This window comes from Agelaius tricolor, unplaced genomic scaffold (assembly GCF_023055355.1).
Source record: "Agelaius tricolor isolate 1412-34295 unplaced genomic scaffold, bAgeTri1.0.p SCAF_12, whole genome shotgun sequence".
NCBI lineage: Eukaryota > Metazoa > Chordata > Aves > Passeriformes > Icteridae > Agelaius > Agelaius tricolor.
The window spans coordinates 6627907-6645611 of NW_027269272.1; the positions used below are offsets into that span (position 1 = coordinate 6627907).

The 17705-nt window shown below is 51.1% G+C and overlaps 1 protein-coding gene across 1 annotated transcript in view; it reads right to left on the reverse strand.

Moving 5' to 3' along the window:
- EPHB1 (EPH receptor B1) overlaps window positions 1-17705 on the reverse strand; it is a 79648-nt gene that overhangs the window by 41709 nt on the left and 20234 nt on the right. Inside the window, exons 2-3 of the mRNA XM_071437328.1 lie at window positions 12403-12467; window positions 8332-9013 (exon numbers count right to left, since the gene is read on the reverse strand). Of these exons, the coding sequence (XP_071293429.1) occupies window positions 8332-9013; window positions 12403-12467 (747 nt within the window). The remainder of the gene's footprint in view (window positions 1-8331; window positions 9014-12402; window positions 12468-17705) is intronic.

Consider the following 17705-nt stretch of genomic DNA (forward strand, 5'->3'; position numbering starts at 1 on the left):
CATGCCCAGGCAGGATGCAGCCACACTGAGAGCACCAAGGTGGCCAGCCCCTAGCCCAGCTCACAGCTCTCCTGCCTCAAATCCATTTCACACCATAAATGTGACACAAGCAGATGAGTCCTGGGCTGAACACAAAAACCAAATGATGAAGCTCCCTCCATGCCATTAATGAAATTTTCAGGGCTGCTGCTGGAGCCTAGGGTGGAAAAACAGCAATTCCCCCCTGGGGTGGGTGCAGAACTGAATTTGGGGTGCCCACAGCTCTGGTTTGATGCTCCCACAGCAAGGCAGGGCAGGTCCTTGGCCGTGAGTGCTGCTCTGGCTGAAGATGGATGGGTTTTCCCATGGCTCCTCCAAGGAAGGGCCTGTTTGAGAGCATGAGCCACGCTGTGATTTAATCTCCCCACTCCCCTCTGCACACATCCCCTGCCATCTGAGGCACCAGGCGTGACAAATGGCCCCTTGTACCACACTCAGAGCTGACACCACGGCACCGCTCCATTTGTCACCACCCGAGCGCGCGGCGGGGCTCGAGAGGGGAGCAAATTAAAACCTCCCATTCTGCTCTAATTACTTCTCCCTCGTCCTAGCGGGCTCCATCCTTCCTCAGCAGGGTCCCAGCTGGCACATCCAACCCACACCAACCTCCTTAGACAGCCAGGGGAAAGCAGGGCAACTCCTTCCACCTGGGCCATGGATTTTTCACCACTCTGGGCCTCTCACTCACTAAAACATCATCAGTGAAGGGCTGTTTCCCCAAGCAGGAGTTGCAGGGGACCCACAAAGCCCAAATGCAACCCAACTGCAGCCCAATTCAGCTTCCAAATGATGCTTTGCACAGAGGAGTGGGGATGAGTTATCTCATGGCTTGAGGGGGAAAAATCCATTTTATTATTATTATTATTATTATAGAATCACAGAATCATTAGGTTGGAAAAGCCCTCCAAGGTCATTGACTCCAAACATTAACCCAGCACTGCCAAGGCCACCACTAAACTGTGTTCCCATGTGCCACATCCACACAGCTTTCAAACACTTCCAGGGATAGTTATTCCATCACTTCCCTGGGCAGCTTGTTGGCAGCCCTTTTGGTGAAGAAATTTTCCCTAATTCCCAATCTAAACCTCTTGAGGCCATTTCCCCTTGTCCTGTCCCTGTTCCCTGGGAGCAGAGCCTGACACCCCAGCTGTCCCCTCCTGTCAGGAGTTGTGCAGAGCCACAAGGTCCCCCCTGAGCCTCCTTTGCTCCAGGCAGAGCCCCTGCAGCTCCCCCAGCCTCTCCTGGTGCTCTGGCCCCTTCCCCAGCCAGGGTAAAAAACTCCTTTTTTTATGTTTATGTTTTAAATTATTACTGTTATCCTGCTGGGTGAGACACTGGCCCCATGGGCTGTAGGGTGCAGCACAGCCCCAAACACGGGTGAGATCCCCACCCCTTGGCAAGCAACCCACAGCAAGAAGAGCCATTCCCAAAGGAGCTCTCTCATGACTAAAAAAAAAAACCAACCAACAACCCAACAAAAAAACAAAAAGGAAAAAGTTATAGAAAGGCTTTAAAAGTCCCTGGCTGAGTCACTGGGTTTGCCAGGTGCTGGCTATTTGCAAACAAGGGTGAAACAATGCGGGTGCCGGACGTGGGCCGGATCCGGCGCTTCCTTGCGGCTCTCCCATTGTCCAGGAGAACAATCCCTGCTCCTGCTGGACAGCAAAGGCAGCAGGGTGAGAGCCAGGTCTCCTGGGCTGGCTCAGTGGAGAAGGCTGGGAAAGATGGGTGGGTTTCACAGCCTGCTGCTGCAGGGATGCTCATGAATACGCACACAAGGAGCTCTGCACCTCAAAATTCCCCAAAAAATTAATTTCCCCAGGCTCTTCAGCTACTACAGGAAGTTTCCTAACTGGATCATTAACAGAACAAGGGTTTGGAAGCAGTTTTATGCTTCCATTTGCAGACACAAGGAAAGACCCTTGGGTGAGTGGGAAAATCAAAGGACGATTTTTCTTCCCGTTTTAAGGCTGGAATCAATGTTTTTAACACTCAGAAGTTCTCATGGTAGGGAAGAAAAATACATAAATGCCCCATGGAACAATTTAAGGAGGAAAAAAATTGATAAGCAAGAAAACAAAGCCATACATGAAAGCTAATCCCTAATCCCTCTGAGGTCACTGCTCCAACAGCCCACCCTGGGAATCCCAACCTTGCAATGCTCATTTGGCCCCCACTCACACCTTGCCTGGGGTATTTTCTCTGTTTCTCCCTTTTTTCTCCTTCAGATGGGTCTGGATCACAGGGATGATTTGGGGACAGGGACAGGGAGTGCTGGCAGTGGTGCCCAAGCCTCCTCCCCAACAGCAGCCGGGCCTCATGGACCCTCCCATCCCTGTGCTGGGGGAAGGAAAAGGGCCTGAATCCATCAGAGACACATTTGGGCTAATAATGTCTAATTAAGAGTTTCATTAAAACCCATCACACTCATTAGAAAAAAAAGTTAACAAGGTTTTCTGGACATTTTCCTTGCAAAATTATTACGGAGGTTAATGGATGCCTTCACTAAGGCATAATTTAGGGAAAAAATCACACTTTTTTTTCTTTTTCTCTCTCTTTTTTTTTTTTCTTTGTGATGCCACTGTTTCTCCTCCTCAGTGTGGCCGTGGTAAAACTGGGCTGCCTGTTCCACCCAGTGGTGGAAGCCGGGAGATCGCTTCCAGGCAAAGGCAAAGCCCCTCCAACAAAGGGGAGCATCCATCCCTCCCTCCCTCCCTCCCCCAGCAGGATTCGGCAGGAGCTGCCAGAGCTGCCACTTCCCAGCACAGCCTGAGCAGGCAGAGCATCTTGGGCTGATGCAGGATGGGAGAGGGGCAGGAAACTTGATATTGTGCCAAAAATCAAAAACAAAAGGGAAAAGAAAAAAAAAAGAAAAAAAAAAAAAAAAGGCCCGTTTTGAGCAGTCAGAGGTTTGTGGCTCAGCTAAGCCTGAAATAAAACACCCCCTGGACATACTTGCTGCCGTTCTAAAAGCAGCTTTTGGGATGGTTAGTGGGGTAGTGTGTCACAGGTGCCCCAGGGAGCAGAGGCACAGCAGGGCACGGGCAGGAGGAGATCCACAGCCCCACTGTGCTGATACTGCCCAGCCGTGGGATGCTGGGAAGCAGGAAAGCTTGAAATCCCAATTCCAACCCTCAGGGCAACATTTTCCCTGGAAAAACACTTAAATCATCCTGAGCATCACTCCTTCCTACCCAGCTGCCAGGCAGAGCCCCCAGTGTGCATCAGCTGTTTGTCCACAGGTTTGGAAAGGCCTGGGAGCAAACTGGTTGACCTAAGCCAGGTCCCCAGTAAAGAGCTTCAGGAAGTGCTGACAGTTTTTAAACCCAAATATTTATTTTTTGTCCCCAGCCCTTGTTCTACCTGGCCCACTCTGGGATGCTGCTGGCCCCATCCCGAGCCCTGCTAAACCAAATCCAAGGGGAGGTGGAAGGAGAGAAGGGCAGGGGAAGCACTTTCTTTTTACCTCCTTGTTTTCCCCCTCCTGCTTTAGAGGATAAAACCTCAAGAAAAGGATCACTTAGAGGCCTGGAAGGAGCTGGAATGAGATGCTGGAGTGGTGGGAAGGAGAGAGGTCAGCACAGAGGCTGGAAAGAAGATGATTTCCATCCATAGGCAAGTGCACGGACCAGCAGATTGGAGAAAAAATAAAATATTAAGCCATCCTTAAAAGCAAAAAAAAGCCTTTTCTGCAGCCCTGATAATGCCTGGTGCATCCAGGCAGCTGGGCATGGAGCTGCAGCACATTGCGATGGGATAAATACATCAAAAGGGACAGGGAGCAGGGTCCTGTGTCCCCATGACCTCCCTTGCTGCCATTCACCCATGGGACAAAACCAACATCACCTTCATCACCAAAGAAAACGTCTCCTGGGCATCCCAAAATGGTGCAGGGGCACCAGGCTGGACCATGGAGCAGGGAAAAGGCAGGCAAGGGCACACCAAAAATTCCCAGTTCTCAATACAACAATTGCATCGGGAAAATCTGACAATTCCCTTGTTTTAAGCGATAGCAAATTGTTCTACTACTAATTGCGAAATGTTTGCAGTTATTTAAAAATCACTTTATAAATCACATTGTTTCCAATCTTGTGTGATGGATAAGGAGAGGGAATCAATAATTATCACCAGGGCTGCTCGGCAGGAGGGGAGGATAACAGGGGAACCTGCGTGGAGCTGCTCACTCCTCAACATTCAAGGTCGGAGCTGCCCCTCCCGCTGCTCCTTTCCCGATCCATTCCTCCACACAAAAGGCAGAAGGGAAGGACAAACAGGGAAAGGAGACAGAGCACTCAAAGGGATGAAGGAGATGAGGATAAACCCACACAGAGCTTTGGCAAAGGCTAGGCAGAGCCCAGCACATCGGTCAGCAGGTGAGGAAGGATGGGGCACCTGGCTGGAGATGGGATAGGGGAGAGGCTGCTGTGTGGAAAGCCAGGGATGCCTGGAAGCAAGGCTGCTTGATGAGCAGCCTTTGCATTGCAGGCAATACAGCCCAGCTTTGCTCTTGTTTTGTGGGGTTTATTTTGATTTCTCCCCCCTGCCAGGTCAGATTTCCAGCTGCTGTAGCAGACAGGCAGCAGCGGCAGATTGGAGGCTCCCGAACCCGCCAGCACAGGAATTTGCCAGGAGAGGAAAACTGAAAGTGAGACAAGGCCGGGAAGCAGCAGGACTGCTCTCTCACCCCTTCTTCCTGAGTTTATAAATACAACATAGAAATTCAGCACAAAGGTAGGTCAGTCCCAGGCTTTTTCCTTCTTTGTGCACCCGAGTTAGCGCCCAGCACTGGGAAGGTCAGAGAGAAAGCCAGCGTGATTCCAGCAGACAGAAACAGTGCCCAGTCCTCCAACTCAAAAGGGATGAAACCAAGAGACACAACAGCCAACATTTTAGTGAGGGGTTCCTTTGCCATCGTCAGGTTTCAAACACCAGGAGAGAAAGGGTTTAACAATCTTCCTTGGGGAGAAAAAGCCAAATCCACCCAGCCTGCTCATCCAAGGTTTCCCCCGCCTCCCAGTGATCCCTGCTGCCACCTTCCCTCCCACCTCGTCCCCAGCACCATGATGCATTGCCCCTTGACCACACAAGGAAGCCATAAAGCAGGGCTGAGGGACAGGGCAGAGCAAGACAAATGGATTTAATATCAGCCCGAGGAGAGCGTGGGCTCTCTCACACACCAAATGAATTATTCATTTGGGATTCAGGCAGAGCCTGCATCTCACACTGACCCACCGCCCCCACGGGCACAGGGTGTCCAACAGGATGGGCTGGGCAGGCCACTGGGTCTTGGCATACAGCTGAGAGCTGTGCCAGGGAGTCTGTGCCAAACCAGCCGGGGATGGGAACAAACAACAGGGCTGGTCCACACAGAGAATTCCCCTCTCTCCCACCCCACCCTGGCGCAGTGGTGGGAGCAGCCCCCCATCCCTCTGACCCCAAAACATGAGGATCATCTCCTCAGGGTTCTGAGTACCTCCAATGAAGATGATGTTGTGCCTGTGCCTCCCTCAAGCCCTAAGTGCCACTAAAAGCCGGGATTAATGAATCCCTGAGTGGCCCAAGCTCCACTGTCAGCACGAACCCGCTCTGGTGTAATGGCCCCATGATGAGCACAGCCTCCTTCCCAGGGGAGCGAGGATGAGACAGAGCTGGGGGAGCTAAACAATCCAACCCTATCTTTTTCCCCACCACGCAGGAATTAAGCCTATTTTTTTCAGCCTTCAAATACTGAGGGATTTTCTTTTTTTGTTGTTTTTTTTTTCCTTGGTGACAATTCCCACGGGCTTGCTAAGTGTCTCATGCCAGGCTGATGAAGGCTTGGAGCAGATGTCAGGAGTATGTGCTTCCCAGGAGCCAGGGTGCAATCCTGGCAGCTTCCCTGCCAGGCACACCAGGCAGAGGAATACAACCCCTTCCAAGAAAGCAAAGTCAAACAGAAAACCAAGGAATTTTTATTTCTAAACTTTGCCATGTAACACCTCCTGCCCACCAACCTTCATGAAGGGCAGCAGTGGGCTTAGGTCTTCCCTTGCCAGCTCCAAGGCCCACGGGGATCCAAGGAGGAGCTTAATGGCCAATGAACTCTCAAGGAGCCAGAGTCCAATCCAAGGTCAGATTTTTATTCAAACACAGTTGGTTTTCCAAAATTCAAGATGTTAACTCTGGATCAAGCTTTTAGGAGGGGGTTTAGTGAACTTCCAGGGGATGAGGGATATATAGGCTTTGGGTTCCTCAGCAGCATTGAGCAGGGCTTTCAGACACACAGGTCTCATTTAATCCCAGCCTTTTCTCTGTTCTCCTGACATGGGAACTGGAAAATACTTGGAGCTCTCCTCCACAGACAGCATCTTACCAGCACCCATGGAATCATCAAACAGCACATTCCTGTCATCACAGACGTGCTTGGTGCCATTTAACACCTGCTTGCCCTCCACCCACAGCGTACTCTGGTGCCTTTCAGGATCCTACACGCTGCCAGTCAATCTATAAAGGATATTCCTACTCCTTGGAGCTGCCCAGATCCCTTAATCTTCCCCTCAAGCAGTCTGAATACAAAGCACGCTTCCCATGCAAAGGCAGAATGCTCACCAGGAGCTCAGCAGTTTCTCCTTGGGGATCAGTGCTGAGGAGTGGGAGCACAGCTGGAGACAGGCACCAGGGCACAGAAAACCCAACAAACCCCCAATTTCCTGGGGTCTGCTTGGTGGAGCTTTGATGGCATGAACACTTCACAACCCTGCTGGAGTTTGCACAAGGAAAAGAAATAAAGAAAAGCCATGGAGATGGGTCTAACACCCACTCTCAGCAGGTTTGCTCCCACACTTCTCATTCTGCTGTTGTCAATCCTCTGCCCCTCCCCAAGCACTGAGAAGGTGCATCACAGTCCTCCCAGGGGCCAGGAGCACTCAAGACCCCACCTTCCTCCAGCTGGCAGAAAGGTCAACACCACCAAAAACCACATTTTGCATTGTCACTGTTTTCCTCCATTTCTGGCAAAGTGACATACTTCCCAATTCCAGTGTTTAGCTAAAATTAGTATTTGTTTTCCCATGATGAGAAATGTCATTTTGCCGTACAACCATGTGTGCTTCTGTGTGTTGGTTCAATAGCAGAGGAACGTCTCGCCAGAAACGCTCAGTTTGCAGAGAGCCTTCCCTCTGACTGAGAGCTTCAGCTCCTCACAGGAATCTCCTGGTGGGAACAAAACCACCCTAAAGCTCAGCCACAAAACTCACAGGAATCCCCCAGCCATGCTGTTTGAGAAAGGATTCTGGGGGTTTCCTGGTTGTCAGAGCCCTGGCACAGGAAGGTGTCACCACCCCCACCTTCGCCAGGTGGGAATGAGGCTTTGCGTGGTGAAAACCTACACAAGTTCCCAGGTTTAGAGCAAACCATCAAACAAGCTTCTCCACAGCCTGAATCCCAGCTTTGCTCTTTCCACATACCCAGAGTTACAAGTGGAGAAGAAACACCTTGAGGGACTCCCCAAGGAGCATCACAGCCAAGCCTGGTGGCACACACATTCCCCCACCTGCATCAAAAGAGATCCAAGTTGGACCTCTTCCCATCACAACCTGCCAAACCAGCCCTTAAGCACTTCAACCTTCTTCTTCCCAACCCTTCCTTGTCACGATGGTGTTAACCTTCTAGAAGCTATTCTAGAGCCCTCTCCTCTTCCCTCCTTCCAAGCAGCATGCAAAACCAACACCTTAATTAGGGAGAGAAGAAGGAAAGAGCAGCCTATAGAAAAAAAAACCCCAACACTCCAATGGTATTTGGGAAATATTCACCACAAGGGCAAAAGGAGACGAAAAGCAGCAAGCACTGTTTCCATATTTATAACCTCACACTGCAGGACTCCAGCAGGCAGCAGCACACGTGGTGGGGAACCCAAAAACCAGCAAACAATTCCAATTAACACAGAGAATCAGAGCACCCCCATGGTAGCCAGGCCTGATGGCAGCTGCCCAGCTCTGCCAGGAAGATAACCGGGCAGATGACAGAACCTGTCCGACAAGTGCAGCACTTTGAAGGCACCATACCACAGAGGTGACTTCCAGCAGGGTGGCAGCAGCACCAGCACTGCCACACTGCTCACCAGGTCTTTCCACTGACCAGAGCACACTGAGCAACCACAGGCTGACCACTGCTCCCAAATTCCTGCTGTAATTTCCTCCCAAATTCCTGCCTGCTCCCTGGAGCAAAACCACATCAGGGGAAGTACTGCCTACTGCACAAAACAGTTTGTTTGGGGACAAATCCAAAGGGCCTGCTGCCCAAAGCCGACCTTACCTTTGCAAGCCACGTTGTTCTCGGGCTCGTAGCCAGCCTTGCAGGTGCAGCGGCCGATGGGCACCATCCACTCGCCGTCGCCGTTGCAGTACAGCTTGATGGGCACATCCACCTCCTCGGCGTTGGGGATGCAGGTGCCGCGCGCCGTCACCAGGGACGTGCTCTCCGCGCCCGTCATCGTCTCCGGGAAGATGGCGAAATTCTGCACCACGCTGGGGCACTTCTTGAAGAAGACCCTGACAGACAGCAGAGACATGCAAGCCCCGTAGTCCTGGAAAGCCAGGTAAAAGCCATTGCGGGTCAGGGGCCCGAAACTTCTCACTTCCGTGTTCACCTTCATCAGTCGGCCCCCAAAGTCCACCTGGGAGAAGCTCTCGTCAGCAGCGATGGTGTCCACTTTGAGGTAGGGTGCCTCTGTCCAGAAGGCTGACTTCTTGGTGGCAATGACAGAGTCTGTCTCGTAGTAGTAGAGGTTGAAGGTCTCCTTGCAGGAGCCGGGGACGTTGGGGAGGCTGCTGCAGTCGCGCACAGTGAAGCGCATCTCGGTGTAGATGCGGTGAGCCCCGCGCCGGTTGATGAAGGTGGTGAGGAGCCAGTTGTTCTGGTTGGGCTCGAAGACGTTGCACACCTGGTACGTACGGATGGTGTTGAGGTTCTCGTCGTAGCCACTGACTTCTTCCCACTGCAGAGAGGAGCGGGGAGAGGTGGTGAGAAGGAGGAAGAGGGATTGGCAATGGCTGTTCGCACAGGGCAGGGCTGGGAGGACAATCCCAACTCCAGAGGGGATGAGGAATGTGGTTATGGGCACACAGTGTGATGTGCATGCAGAAGCACCAACCAGGCCAGGACCAGAAGAAATCCCCACCCTCTTACCCCTCCATGCCTCTCCCCATTGCTCCATCAACACTGTTGATGTTAAAATGTCTTTTCCACATGGGCAACTGCCTTATCTGCCCTGAGAGGATGTAAAAATGGGAAGAAAGATGGCCCAGGCATCTGGAGGCAGGAGGGAAGGCAGCACATGAGGCTACAGCTTCATTAAAGGCCGAGCCAGCACGTGGGCTGGAGAGTGAGCCTGACCCCAAGCTCCCAGCACAACGGGATCATTTCCCCCGGCAAAGAAAACCAACTAAATAAAACATTACTGCTGTGGAGAGAGGGAATATAGATTTGCAATTCGATTTATATAAGGGCATTAATATAATCCAGGCTACAATTTCAATTAAGGGACAGCGGCAAACTGTGAACAGTCTATGATGGCATTAGAGTCCTACAGACAGATTTATAACCTCATAATCCATTCATTTTAACTAATCCATGTTTACAGTCTCCTCATAACAGCATTATTCATATGGCAATCTTTAAGCAGCTCCCTCAGTATCAGGGATAATTTCCAGGAGCAATGCTGCAGCAGCGTTCACACCTGTGTTTACACAGGGCACAACGGGTGATGCCACCCTGCCCTGTCACACTGAGTCCTGACAAGCTGATGCACCACAACCAACCCTGAAACCTCACAGATTTTTCCCTTCTTCCCTTTTCCATTGAACAACCACATCTCTCAACTCATCCCCGAGCTTCCCTCCTGTGAAGCACTGCCTTGATGTAACAAAACACAGGTTTTTGTTTTGTTTTCAAAGCAGGGTCCTCATCATACTGCCAACAAGTGCTGCAGAACATTCACTCCTAGGCCCACCTACTCAGCTCTGCTACACTTAAGCCAAGATCAGAACTCAAGGTTGTGCATTGTTGTTAATCCATGGTTACCAAATCAGCAATAAAGCCTCTCTCCAGCCCAGTGTTCTTCCTTCTCATCCCATGCCAGGAAAATACTGCAAAACCCCCTCTCTCCCCCGTGCACAAGGCATGGGGAATCAGTGCCCCTTCATTACCAGACACCTTTTCAGAGCAGGAGCTGTACAATCCTCCCCAACCAAGGGGGTTGCCATTGTCTGCTGTTCCCACCTGGGCTTTGCATTACAGCCCTGCCTCCAATTAAGGCCAGACAACGAGCTCTCCTCCAGCATTAGCACCAGCCCCATGGCTCCACTGTCTTCACTGCAGGAATCCTCCTCTTCATCCTCAAAAACCTCAGAGCCTCAAAACTCAGAGCCTAAACCTGCCAACAAAGGTTTCCTGCATTTAGGAATAACATGAAATGCCCTTGGAAAAACCTCAGTAGAGGCCAGGGCCAGAACCTGGCACTGCCTTGTGCATCCCTCTGGGGTGACCACTCCAGGTACCAGGCACTGGGAGCAGCAGGTCCCTGTGGCTGGAAGGACCCACAGTGCCAGCAGCTGCTGCCACCAATGCTTTAACAGCAACAAATGCATAATTTTCATGAGATACTACTAAATAACTCACAAGGAGCTGGGGATTAAGTCAATGTTGTTCTCTGTCTCCACTAAGATTTAGTGCAAGTCCATCAGGAAGAGCAGAGGGAGAGCCCACATTCTGCCACAGCCCATCCTGGGACACCACAGTTTTTTACCCTGGCTGGGGAAGGGTCTGGAGCCCCAGAAGTGGCCGAGGGAGCTGGAGTAAAGGAGGCTCAGCCTGGAGAAAAGGAGGCTCAGGGGGGGACCTTCTGGCTCTGCACACTCCCTGACAGGAGGGGACCAAAAGACAGAACAAGAGGAAATGGCCTCAAGCTGTGCCAGGGAAGTTTAGATTTGATATTAGGGAAAATTCCTTCCCAGAAAAGGGTTGTCCAGCTCTGTCACAGCTGCCCAGAGTAGTGGTGGAGTCCCCATTTCTGGATGTAAAAGCTGTCCAGACAGCTCTTGTGGCACTTAGGAACATGGGGCAGTGGTGGCCTTGGTTAATGGCCTTGCCATTAACCCAGTGCTGGGTTTTGCCAACCTAAAGGATTCTGTGATTCTATGATTTTAGATAAAAGACTTGGCATTTTAAATACTTTGTGGAATATTTAATACACACTCCTGCAAAGCAGAAGCCTTCCCAGGAACTCTCAGAGGAGCAAGAATTGGGTGGCTGCAGGGAGGCACGGAGGGATGCACCCAGTGGGATGCAGGGATGGGGCTGGGGAGGGGCTTTACAGAGCTGCTCTGCAGAGGGTGAGACCACCCTGCCTTACAACACAAGCTCCCTGCCTGCCTCACACAGGCTTTCAGTGACAGCAGCTGCAGGCAGCTATTTATATCCTGTCTCCATCACCTGCACGTGCCCCTCCTGCATTTTTCCAGTAATTTATCTGGGCCCAGAATTTTTCCAAAGCAATTCAGTAGCAAAATACCCCAATTCAAGGGGCTCTGACATGTCTGGAGTGGATTTCATGCCTGCTGCAGGTGTGGCCCAGCTTTGGTGATGGTGTCCAAAATTTCTTTTGCAGACGTAGCCAAGCCAGTGACACCCAATCAAAGATGCAGCCTGGCATCCTCTCCCCTCTGGTGCCACATCCTAGAGTCCCCAGGGATGGGCCCTGCTGCTGCTCCCAGCCTGCCTGTCCCACTGTGGTGCCCATCCATCAGCTCACACCCCCTCCCACCCGCAGCTCCATCTCTCACTTTTCCTGCCAGGAGAATGTGAGTCAGGTTATTTTATGCTTCCATTCCTCAAAGGCTCGTATTATATAAAAAAGATGTTTTAAGTGCCTCAGGGTGTTTGGTTCCTCATTACTTCATAAAAGTGACATTAATAGCCAAGGAAGAGCACTGCCGAGTGCAATTATGGATGATGTTCCAGGTATGAAAGCTGTTTGGAGCCTGCTAATGTTTCCTAATTATAAGCCTTTTGGCACAGGGAGAGGGAAGGCACAAGCAGGGGGATGGAGAGCAGTGATGGGGCTGAACCCTTCACGAGGAAGGAGGACAGGAAGGGAAAGACAAAGCATGGAGATGGAGACAAGCTCCATCTTCACCAAGGCCCAGGACTGGCTCGGGGAAGGATGCTCAGCCTGGCTCAGCCGCGCCCTGGCACTCCACACCAGCCCTATGGGGCACTGCTGTTCCCACTGACTCCTCTGGCTTCCCACCAGCATTTCACCCCTCTAAATAGTGGGGTTAAAAGCATGGAGCCCCTCTAGATCACATAAGGACAAGTGGAACTTACCCCTGAAGGTGGGTTGGCAGTCCAGCCCAGCTCGGCCGTTGCCGTCCGCGTATCCATCAAAGTTTCTGAGGAAACAGAAGAAAAGGAAAGGAAAATAGTTATTCCCTAAGTTTTCCATTATTTTATAGCACAGAGATGTGGGAAAACACTCAGTTGCTTTCCCAGAGCATGCACCTGACCCTTGGAGAGCTCAGGAATCATCAGCAGGTGCCCTAATGGACTCAAGGCAGTTTTGGTCTGGGGCAAATGGTGCAGGACAAAACTCTTTGCAAGGAGTCCTGGCCTGAACCCAGCTCACTCTGCCAGATCTGACCCTTCCCTGCCCAGGAAAGGAAAATACTATCACCAACACAAAAAAAACCCTGAAAACCAAAATGTGCTGTAGTTCACAGAGTCACATCATTCCCTACTTTTAGATGTAAAACAAAAAACCAAAACAACAAAACACAACAAGAATAATAGCGAGAGCAACACCATAAAGAAACAGATGGGGAAAACCCTCCAGGTTTTATTTATTTGTTTGCAGCAAGCAGACATGCAGATTAATTGCCTCAATTCCTGCATCCCAACCAAACAGGAGGAGATGTGCCGCTGGCAACTGGCAGAGCTGAGCATCCCCAGTCCCTCCCTTTCCTGCCTGGTCCCAGGTACTCACAGCAGTGCCAGGAAAAGAGGTGCAACCAGAGAAATAAAGGTCAGGAAATAAAAATCAGCCCAGGAATCTGTGCTGCCGCCGGGCTGCTGCTTTTTAATCTCTCCAGGGCTGCTGCAGCAATCACAAGCGGGAAACAAGGCTCCGATTAATCTTCCAACCCCTCCCTTCACCGGCCGCTCCAGGATGCGAGGCTGGAGAAGCGTGACCAGGAACTCCCCGCCCTGACACGGGTGATAAACGCTCCCAAAACCCCTCCCAGGGTGAGCGTGGCCCTGGGGCAGGGAGAGCAAGGCAGTCCCCAGGCAGGGAGTGAAAAGGGGCTGGGAGCTGGCAAAGCTGCTGCACCCCAAACAGGTCCCAGGATGCTGCAGTGGCACTGCCAGGGGTGTTCAAAGCCCACAGCCCCCCTGCTTTGCACAGTGCTAGGCTGCTTCTGCTCACAGTGCCCTCAGAGAGGACACGTTTCACTCCTGCTCCATTTGGGAAAGAGAAAAGCGTGGTGACCTTCACACTGTCACAAGTCACTTCACAGTTTTGGTCATTTTCCATTTGGCAGAAGGCAGCTAAAAATGAAGTATCCCAGCTGCAATTCCTCTCCAGCCTTGAATTATGGAATCCAGGAATTATATGGGTTGGAAAGAACCTTAAAGCTTATCCAGGTCCACCCCCTACCATGGGCAGGGACACCCACTATCCCAGGTTACTCCAAGGCCTGTCCAACCTGGCCTTGGACACTTCCAGGGATCCAGGGACAGCCACAGCTGCTCTGGGAAGCTGTGCCAGGGCCTCATCACCCTCATAGGGAAGGATTTCTTCCCAACATCCCATCTAACCCTGCCCTCTGGCAGTGGAAAGGCATTCCCCCTTGTCCTGTCACTCCATGCCTTTTCAAAATGGGGCCAGGGGCTTGCGCTCCAGACCTCCAGCAAGTTTCTATTCTCATCACCCTTCACCTTCCCACCACCTCCACACCTTCCGTCCCTTCCAAACAGCCCAGCCCCTAATTAAACAGCCATTAATCCTTGCAACAGCCCTTCAAATGAGCAGGAAGATGTGTAGGCATAAATGGGTGTGGAGGTGGAAGTCACAGGCCATGCAAACATCTCCCTGCCACTGGGCTGCATGGCAAGGGATGATCTGAGAGCCCCTAAAACACTTGGTGTTCTGCCCCAGAGCAAACAGGGTGTCCTTGTGCCACACAGAGGAAACTGAGGCAGCACAGAACAGGGAGACACAGGGACCATGGCCAGGCTGGGACCCAAGCTGGCTCATCCACCCTCTGTCATAAATAAGGACAGGCTCATTACAGGAAGGGCACTTCTTCCAAAGGTTTACTCAGAAAGGCTTTTCACTCCATCATCTCCCTTCCTGTCCCACACACTCAGAGCTTCCTTCCCCAGCTCTGACAGAGGAATGTGCTTCTGATAAAGCACAGCCGCCCTGCGGGACGGCAGCACGCGAGGAGCGGCCCTGCTCCGAGGTGACACTCACCAGCACCCTCCCAAAGCCTCACCCCTTCCCTCCTCCTTCTGAGGTCCTCCCCAAAGGCTCCACATTCTGCAAGGAAAGCAGGAAGGCACAGCAGCAATGCTGAGGAAGACCTCAAAATAACTAAGTTAATAGAGAAATTAACAATAAATGAATAAATGGAAAGCAACCGCAGAGAAGCTTTCACTTTGGGTATTTCTGGAGTCTCTGGGTGATTCTGTGGCCTGTGACCAGGGGGGTCACATTCAAGAAGTTTCCACCACAGATGCAGAGCTTGTGATGCAAAATGCAGAATATGGATATTTTTCTTAAGAAAGGGTGTTCATTAATGTTTGATCTCCGCAAGTTTCAAGCCTAATCAACAAGAAAAGAGATTTAATCTGTGGAACAGCAGCTCACAAGCTCTAAGTGATGCCCAGATGTTGGAAAGAGAAATTCTTTTTATGGTAGAATTGCCTTGCTAAGGGCTAGGGCTCCACGTTTCAGCGATCTCGGTCCTAGGGAAGGCTGACAATGCTTGGAAGGATGTGTGTGATGTGCCACTGAGAGTGGGCACACAGAATGCAGAACTTAGAGGCCACAAGGACGTTTGGCAGGACCCCAAAAATAAGGAAGAAACTGATAAAGGCAACCCAGCAACTGTGCTGAAATCAGCCCCAGCTGGGTAAAAGGTGATTCTGGCCGGGGCAGGTCATGACGAGTGACTCACAGACCACTGACCCAAAAGAAGAGAAAGATTGATCATATGGACTAATTAGCATGAGAAACAAGATAGTCTTTAACCAACAGAAGATAGAATATCAATTAATAAGAGAATATTGTAGCAAATAAATGCTAATTCTTTTGATTGCTAAAATGTATAAATAGTAAAAAGCTTTGATAGTTGGAGTGCTTGAACACCACCAAGCACCCAGGCTTGGGCAACTCTGAAATAAATAATCAATGTCTCTCTCAAGTGTATAATTATTGGCTTGCTGCATACTGGATTCCATTTTTGTGAACAACATTTGCGCTTCCATGGCTCCATGTTTCCAAAGCAATTTGCAAAGCAAAGGAAAAAGAGGGCTGAGAGCCTGCCCCCCCCCCCATAGACCATCTCCTGCAAAGATCCTGTCCCATCTCCCAAGGGCACTGTCATAGACAAGAAGATCCATAAACTGGAAAAATGGTTAATTTAGGAGTTTTTTGTTAAGTACAATAAGATTATTAAATCCCCCCTCGAGTTCAAATTCCTGCTGAGATCACCCAACCCTGTGACTGCAGAGGCACTGGCATCAGAAGGACATGGCTCAGCAACTTCCTATTGACCTCTCCTATTTCCTCTTGGAGGAAACCTTGGCTTTTACTTCATTTTCTGGAATGAAAACGTGACACTTGACCTTGGTGGGGCACTTATGGCCAGGCTGCTCGGGGCTATGGCTGCTGAGCACCCTCCTTCAACAGGAGGGTTCACAGATCCCAAATTCTTGTAGAAAAATGGGGAACAAGACAGAGATCCCAGCACCCACACCTGCAAATATCCCTACAGGCTGGAGGACACAGGATCCACCCCCCACCCATCCATCCCTTGGAACTGGGCAAGGAGGACAGGCGGAGAACGCTGCTAATGAGGGGATTAGTGCAGATCAGTGCCTGAGCAGCCCTAATGAGTAGAGAAGCCACATGGACACCTTGCACCTCCCATCCCACCTGCCTGGCCCTTCCGTGAGAACCAGTCCTCGTTAATTGGCATGGGGTATTAATTAAACCCCCAGGGGAAGAGCCTTTCCCTGCACCTCTGACATCCAGCACAGCATCACTGCCCAGGTCAAGTGAACCCTGTCACCTGGATCCAGCAGTCCCACCGTGCCAGCTCCGTGCCCAAGGCACTGCCACCCCTTCTCTGCCCCAGGCTCGCTCCTCCAGCATCTCCCTCCACACCTGCCCACGGGCACAGCGGGTACCTGGGGCTGCTCTGTCATCAGGAGGGAGCTCAGTGAGTTCACTGGGAGAAGTCTCTGGGATCAGAGGCTCTGCTGGCCAGGCTGTGACAGCCCAACCCCTCATTAGGGAGAGAGGAGCTCTGCTACCAGAGAGCTGAGCTCTCTTGGAGTGAAGAATCTTCAGCTGTATACAGTAGATTTTCTTTAATGGACACATTACTTTAAACTAAGCCTTCGCCATCTGTTCCAGTCCCTAATTATCAATACAAAAACAAACGTCTACTCACAATTACACTCGTAACAAGTAAAGATGCCAGCAATTAGAATGCACCAGCTTCCCTGCACGGAGCAGCGCATCCATCTGGGATGGCACTCTGTGATCCAGGCAGCCAGGGCTCGCTGCTGTCCCAGGCTCCCCACACCCTCCCGGGCAAACCTGGGCAGAGATGATGCCTGCGGCAGGATAAGCTGCGCCTCAGAGGAGTGAAGGATGGGCTGGCATCCTTCCAACAGCAAGGAAAAAATAAGTTATTTGGGCGAGAATAGCCTTCATCTCACACCAGCTGATGCCGCCTTGCCAACCACTCTTCCCGCAGGATTGAAGCCTCTTCCAGAAAAACCTTTCTGAATTGTCCAAAATGAAGTAGAACTTATTTCCCAAAACTCCCAGCCCAAAACTTGTACTTCAGACCTCCCAAGGGCAGGTTCTTGCCCATCATGCCAGGACAAGGTGTCACTGTTCCCTAGAAGGGGGTAGGATCCAGCTGCAGGCAGACACACAAAGGGAGAGGGCCAACCCGAACTAACCCAACCTGATCGCATTTTGATGCTGTTATCTGGAAAGAAAGAGATACAACAACAAATTTTCTGCTCAGGGAGGCCACAAAGACACTTCTACAAGTGCATCACTCCTCAATAATTGCCTGGGGTCCCTCTCCCGATGCAAGGAACAGCAGCTCTCTCCCTCCTGCACGAAGATAACGGCAGGAACCAGCCTAAGGCACTCGAAAGCAAATGCTTGGGCATATGTAGAGAGACACAGGCTTGTCTAAGACAACCAAGAGGAAAAAGATAGAAATTAAGCAAAATAAGGAGAGAGGAGGCTTGATAACAACAGATGGGGAGAGGGAGATTTGGAAAGTATGCCAGCTGCTGGAAATAAGCCCCCCATGATACGTGGGGAGCAGGGAGGTGGGTGCTGATAGCTGAGCCTTTGGAGAGAGGGGAGATGGGAGAGC